This window comes from Pinus tabuliformis, chromosome 5_2 (assembly GCF_031772625.1).
Source record: "Pinus tabuliformis cultivar Carrire ecotype Pingquan chromosome 5_2, CPIR1, whole genome shotgun sequence".
In the NCBI taxonomy this organism is placed as follows: Eukaryota; Viridiplantae; Streptophyta; class Pinopsida; order Pinales; family Pinaceae; genus Pinus; species Pinus tabuliformis.
This window is the reverse complement of record NC_142306.1, coordinates 193,912,833-193,919,926: the sequence shown is the minus strand read 5'-3', so window position 1 is coordinate 193,919,926 and position 7,094 is coordinate 193,912,833. Positions and strand designations below refer to the sequence as shown.

At 36.6% G+C, this 7,094-nt stretch overlaps 1 protein-coding gene across 1 annotated transcript; it reads left to right on the top strand.

The window, feature by feature from the left end:
• The first annotated feature begins 1,089 nt into the window (after nt 1-1,089).
• LOC149158232 (subtilisin-like protease SBT2.5) lies at nt 1,090-1,932 on the top strand. The gene is made up of 3 exons (XM_089433924.1): nt 1,090-1,205; nt 1,457-1,598; nt 1,831-1,932. Exons 1-3 carry the CDS (start codon nt 1,090-1,092, stop codon nt 1,930-1,932), a joined length of 360 nt encoding a protein of 119 aa, XP_089290050.1.
• Nucleotides 1,933-7,094: the final 5,162 nt, after the last annotated feature.

The window sequence follows — 7,094 nt, the reverse complement described above, 5'->3', positions numbered from 1 at the left end:
TACAAAAGAGCCTTTTTCACCGTATTAATCAATGTTAAAGTAAAAGAGTTTAATAAAGAAATTTATTTAAAAAGATCTTCGGGATAAATCATCCCTGCTATGGGGAGTGTTTAATAAACAGATTTGTTGTTATACATGAAATTATGGGGAGTGGTGATTGATAGAAAATATGATATTTATCTAATTATAATTTATTTTTAATGATTTTAATTTCAGGTGGTTTTTTTGAAAAGCTTAACAATAAAATATTGAGATGTTAAGCCAAAAAATATGTGATTAAGTTATCTACATATAATTATACATATAATTATATTGCGTAAATTTGCAATAAAATTTTCAAATTATAGTCTAATCAAATATTTCAATTTTTTTTATAATATTGAAGTTAAATATTTATTTTAGTATGGATATCTCCACCCTCAATAAAGTGATGTTGCCAAAATTTTTGGAAAATTGACTGTAAAGTACCTAGACTTACAACTTTTCCGGTCAACCCTTCACCCATCTTCTTCTTGGATTTCCTCAACCTTTCCTATTAACCCTTCACCATCTCCAAGAACTAGAAGCTTATCTTAAATGTTGCACAAATCCAATAAAATTTTCCAGAAATCTTCCATAACAACACATATTTAGTTATCAACCTAAAACATTACTCAAGGTTAAATTAAAAATCCTCAACCAACACATTAATTACTCTACAAAATAAAAATGGCCTCGTAAATCTACAGATTAACCATGTTACGAGCATTATTTTTAAATATATTTTCGGCTAAATCATACACTAACGCGCAAAATTAATTTGACACCTTTGAGATCCTATGTTCACAGTTCAATTTTACCAAAATTAAGATTACGACCCTAACGTCGTCTTCTTAGATTGGCAAGGACAAGTATACTGACTCTACTGGAGTCGAGGGCTTATGCAAAGTATCGCGGGATCCAAGAACTGGGATCGCATTATTCTCCTCTTCCACCATCATACGGAACTGGCACCCCTCTAGCACTCTGAGATCCTTTTGCGTTTAAACTCCTTCCTCCCACTAATTATAATAGATCGCCACCCAAGGTTTCCACAGCGCAGAGTGGGAGATGAGACCAGGCAACACAGCGGAGCCCAGCAGCCCAGCGAAAGCCATGGAACCTAAAAATATCTACATGGTGATGACGGAATATGATTCAGAATACGAGCGTTTCAGGGCTGACAGGTATTCCTACTCATATCTCACCATCTCTAAAGATGTTAGAGGAAAAATGTTACCTATAGTCGTTATCATCTCCTCCACTCAACAGAGACTAAGATATCTTACCCAAAAATTATATTTATACCTCCAACTCCACGCAGTCTCTCAAGATTTAAGTACACTGTAAAGAGATTTTCTTAATGTTTAACTATAGTCTATAGTCTATACAGGGAAGAGATGAGGTTAATCCGTTATTAGTTGACTTGTGCATTCAGAAATTCATCAAGCGAGCTTGATGTCTATGTTAGCAACAAGCATGACATGGTACTGCAGAAGACACTGGAGGCAGGGACTTATCGAAAGCATTTTTCTTGGGTTATTGTGGATGGTTTCACCGTTGAGATCACATCTGACCAGGTACTGTGTATATATTAATTCCTTCCATGCCCTATTCCTTCGATTTTTCTCTTTATTTCTCCATTTATCATATCATATATTTCCCACAAGTCTATAAGGCTTCAAGGATTCGCCAAGTCTTTATTTCTGTTTATTTGTTTACTTTAATTTCCATCTGATCCATGCATCTATTTAATTATGTTCTACTAACCTGTCTCTCTCAATATGGGTCGGTGGGAACTTGAATGGGTAGGCGGAAATGCTGAAAAGCGCAGGAGGAGTAAGGGCTGTGGTGAAGAATCGGGAAATCGGCGAATGCATATATTGCGGGCCTTTGCTTAATCCTATTAGTTAATTTATTTCTTTTCGTACCATTTTCGGCAAATATTGATGCTGCCAGTTTTGGACGTCTGTCTGTTTCAGTTCGATGTAGGATTGATTCATAATCCACCAGTATTTCAGATATCTGCCCATCAAAATGTCAATGACCGGCTAAGTCTTACTATGTGGTGATACTTATCTCTGTTCTATTAGCGGTGCAGTAACTATTAGCAGTGCGTGTGTTGGTTGTAATGCAATTTTTGCAAAGAACAGAAATAATCGACTTGAACGAAGTAGTTATTTATTATTTTATAAAAACTGTGTGAATATAATGATGGTTATAGAATATTTCTCTCTATTAAATAAGTTACATGCAATTTAGTTTAAGGGTTAGCTTAATCTGGGGCCTCAACATAAGGGCATCAGCCCTAGATTTTTACTGCAGACATAACGTCACCCGGCTAACCAAAGGTGTTCGTGAACTACACCCAAAAAAATAATTACATTCAATTTATTAAAATTTAACTTTTTGAACTTATAACTTTTTTTTCTCTAATAACCTTTTTTCCTCTATATCTGATCATATTTCATACTAAGCATTTATTTACAGATTTTTAATGCTCTTTGGAAGGGCACACATGTTTTATGTTAAATTTTGAGAATTATTCAAATTCAGAGCTTTGGCTTTTTATATTTTTAAAAAGCATTTTCCATTTTTCTATTTAAATGTTTTCATTTTTTTTTTTTGTCAATGGACAAGTTTTTCTGAAGCTAGAGCTATATAATGTTTGTAATTGAGGGGAAAGCTTATGAAATTATCATTGGGATGAACTTGGGAGGATTATGGAGTTTTTGTTGATAAATGAGAGGCATGGGATGGTTTTGAGGGAAAAAATAACATTGAAATGTTCAATATAAGAAGGGAGTCTATTGTTAAACTTGTAAACATGTTATTATTGATTTGGGGTAGTTTGAGTACAAGAAGGAAGTCTATTGTTAAACTTGTAATCATGTTATTATTGATTTTGGGTAGTTTGAGTAAAGTGAAATTCAAGTAGGAAACCAATAATTTTGGACTCTTTCTACATGCAGTGGAAGAAAAGCATATTAGTAAGAAATTTTGGAGCAAAAGAAGGCATATATTCCTTTTGTTCTAAAATAGATAAGTGTGCAATGTTGCTGGCTGGATGAGGGTTGATAACTTTTAATGGTGAAGACATTGTATATGTCATGAGAGTAATGGGCTTGGCTAATTCATATATGATTTTTTTCAATTGGATGGTGAATTACTTTAAACAAATAATTTGATAAGCATGCATCCAATTACACATAAATATTCAGATTTGTCTTTATGTAAAACATTTTAAAATTGATTATATGATGTCTTGATTTTCTCTAAATTTACTTTTTTATATAATTATAGTATACTCTTTATGTTTTATATTTTTTTAAAATTATTATTAATACAAAATTAAATAATTATAAATTTTAATGTCTATAGTGGAAAAAGCCTTTTGCATACTAAAAATATTCTTACACTACAATTAATTTTACACTGAAGGTGTTCCTCTAAGGGCTTTGGCTAAGCAGATTTGGCGAATTAGAGCATTCGATTTTCATCCTCCATCGAATACATTTTTACCGCTTGGCAGGTTCTCACAACTCCTAGATTTCATCTTCGATCTCTGAATTCAGTCATCTCTTTCATTGGTTGTCTCGGGTTCGAGTCCGAGAATGTATTCTCTGTCTTCTCATTGAAAAAGCCCTTTGAATACTTGAACTATTCTTACAATGTTCAATTATTTTTACACTGATGGTGTTCCTCCAGGGGCTGTGGCCTGGAAGAGTTGGCCAATCATAGTATTCAATTTTCATCCTCCTGCATCCAATCAACTTTTACCACTTTGCGGGATCTCACGACTCACAGATTTTATCTTCGATCTCCGAGTTCAGTTTTCTCTTTCATTGGTTGTCTCGGGTTTGATTCCTACGATGTGTTCTCAGTCTCAGTGCAGCAACCTTCACTTGTAATGTGGCACTAGTACACCAGATGTCAAGAGCTCCAGAGCTCCAGCTCCATCTCTCCATCTCAGGGAAGAATCGCTTTTAATTGCGAAGTCGAGTTGGGCAAACCTAAGACGGTGGGAAACTATTATATGAAAGAGGATTTGGTTGATCACGAGATAATTTCACCCTTGAGTCCACCACCATTCCTTCAAGCAGAAAATAATAGAAATTCAGGTCGACTTTCCTGTGGAAAAAAGAGGGTTGGGTTACTGCACAAGATCATGTACTTCCTGCAACACCAAAAAACACAAATGAAAGCAAAGGAGAGCCAGGTGACACGAATTCCAACAACATAGATTACACTAAGAGACACAGAGAAAATTAGAGATAAGATGATGATCAAGAATGATGGAATGCCCATTAAAAATTGGTAGTATTAAGCTCAGATTCAGAACATGAATGAGGTTAATTACGCAAAAGCAGAGATAGAGACTGAACGTGATGATGGTGATTTGATGTTAGAGTTTTTTTTTTTTTTTCAGAGAGAAAAACCATCATAGATTATATTAAGAAAATATAATAATCCGAATACATAGAAAGAAGCCGGCAGATTCCTGATACTGTTAAGTTTCAGATGTGTCCAAACAACTGATTACCAGATACCAAAGAGAGTATTTTCCTGTCAGTCCAATTACTTACAGATTTTTCATTTTCAATTCAAACACATATTCCTTGATAAACTGAGATGATTTCAAAGATTTTGACTCCCACAAAAAACAAAAACAAAGCAGACTAGGAGACTCATATTGAGCGAACAAGGACCGAAATCAGCCAATAAGGTCGTGATTTGCCGATATGTGAAACATAATAGAGTCCAGAGGCACCCTTGAATCTTGAAAAATGTGAGCATTCCTCCATTTCCATAAGAACCAGCAGACAAGAACAAACAAGGTTCGTCAAGATGAACTCTGCTCGCTCCACCATTTGAACCCATCCTGTACAGAGGAGAAGACTCGGTAAGGAAAACCAAAAGACAATGACAGTTCATATCCAATATGAAGAGATGAAGCACATTGGAAGAACATATGAACATTTGACTCGGTCGCATTCTGACACATGGTGCATCTTCCCGGACCCTGCCATCCTTTCTTTTGAAGGACCTCCCATGTAAGGTTCCTGTTCGAAAAGACCAGCCACGAGAATAAGATCATTTTGAGTGGGCATGCCACCTTCCATAGACTATGAGGAAAGATCATATCAGAATTAGACGATAGGCCTGATGACATTGCAACATATAAATCCTTTACACGAAGAGGCTGAGAAGATCTCAGAAGAGCCCATGCCAGAACGTCCCTTGTGCCTGAACGATGAATCCCCATGCCGATAAGGCTCTGAACAACTGACATCCAAAGGGGGCGCATGGAGAGAGGCAAAAATAAGTCCTCCCCATCCTTCCAAACAGGAGATGTGTATGACCAAGATTTAATCAACTTATCCCACGTAAATATACCCTTTGAGTGGAAAAAGGAAATCAATCTAGGAGGGAAAGAGGAACCCAAACCATTTACTATTGAATCAAAACCAATGAGGATGCTTGAGCCCAAGAAAATCTTCCACCATAAATTTTCCATGAAGAAAGGCTGTATTTTCCTGAAGCTTAACCAGATAACAGATCCTCTTTTAATGCCCAAAGATTTCCTTCTATACCAGAACTCCATGCTTCTTCCTTTTAAATATTTTCTGTTGATGACTCTACTCCACGGACCCTCACCATAGATACCTCTATAAAGAGATTTGCAAAGGAGGGCTTTCCCAAATGTCCTCATATGAATAAGACCCCAGCCCCCTGCCTTCTTCGACTTGGAGATAGATTCCATCTTTACTAAATGAATCTTTGACTGATAAGATATTCCTCCCCATAAAAAATTGGCAGCTAAAGAACACATTTTGTGAATAACAGAAGCGGGGAGAAGATAAAGGTGGGCCCAATAAATCGCCAGTTGAGATAGAATGGCTTGCACCAGGATAAATCTGCCAGCTAATGATAGGAATCTCGACTCCCATCCTGATATTTTTTTGTAGAAGCGATCAATTAACCATTGCCAATCCTGTTTGTGATTGCCTTTTGCTTTCAGGTTAAAACCCAGATATTTGAAGCCTTCCTTAATCGATGCCTGGTTGATACCGATCAGATCTGCAATCCATTGAACGATCTCCATATTAGACTCATTGTGATACAGCAAAGATTTGTCCCTGTTGATGACCAGACCAGATGCTGACTGAAACTTTTCAAGGATATCATTTAGGCAATACCAGGTTGCCCTGCAGAGCATGGCGAAAATGAGGACATCGTGGACAAAGAAGATAGGAATATATCCTTGCAGATCTTCATCGGCGTACATCTTCGTTCTGACACAACTGAATGAGCTTAGGACGATCTGACATTAGTAGCTCTAGTTCGGATGTATAGTGAGTTCATGTAATGTGTTCTTCTGTTCCGTTGGCCAAGGACGCAAAACAAAGTTCGACTTAAGAGTTCAGGTGATGCGATGGCATTCAGATTCATAGGGAGTTCATGTAATGTGTTCGTCTTTCATTCAAAGAATTCTCATCTGGGTGAATCCTATGTTTCCTTAATATATTTTTTGAATTCTGCAAGTTGTTTTTGTTACCGTGCATCTGTGTAGTTTGGTTCTAAACCCTACATCCAGAAAAAGGTAAATGGTGATTGATGCTGACCAATGTTGAGATTATTGAGAATTTTTCCATTGTCAATTCTCTATTGAAGCACAGCCTCTGGTACCATACATCGCTCTGTTTGTTGGTTCAAACCTTTACAACACCTTCATCTTTCCAACAATGGATTTCACCATTTCAATTGTAGTGGGTGGAAACCCTTTCTTCTGACGGAACATTTAGTCTTTATAGGTGGCCCGAATTTGACAATTTTGGACACCCTATATCCCTTTTGGAAAACGATTAGAGGGTTCAGTTTCAGAACAAGGAGTTGTTCCATTATTATCCCTTCCTCTTTGTTCTTTTTATGCAAAAATTTATGCAGATGTCTGATCTTTTTGGCTTAGGTTACTTAAACAATGCTATTCTGACCAACTTACGATAGGCACAAAAGCCTCTACAGGAAGAAGCAAGTGGAAATGGAGGTTGTCCCGACAGAAGGTGAAGGCAGAC

Coding starts and splice junctions, on each gene's coding strand:
- LOC149158232 (XM_089433924.1), top strand. CDS start 1,090: ATGAGACCAGGCAACACAGCGGAGCCCAGCAGCCCAGCGAAAGCCATG. Junction 1,206..1,456: donor GAGCGTTTCAGGGCTGACAG/GTATTCCTACTC, acceptor TTGTGCATTCAG/AAATTCATCAAGCGAGCTTG. Junction 1,599..1,830: donor TTGAGATCACATCTGACCAG/GTACTGTGTATA, acceptor TTGAATGGGTAG/GCGGAAATGCTGAAAAGCGC.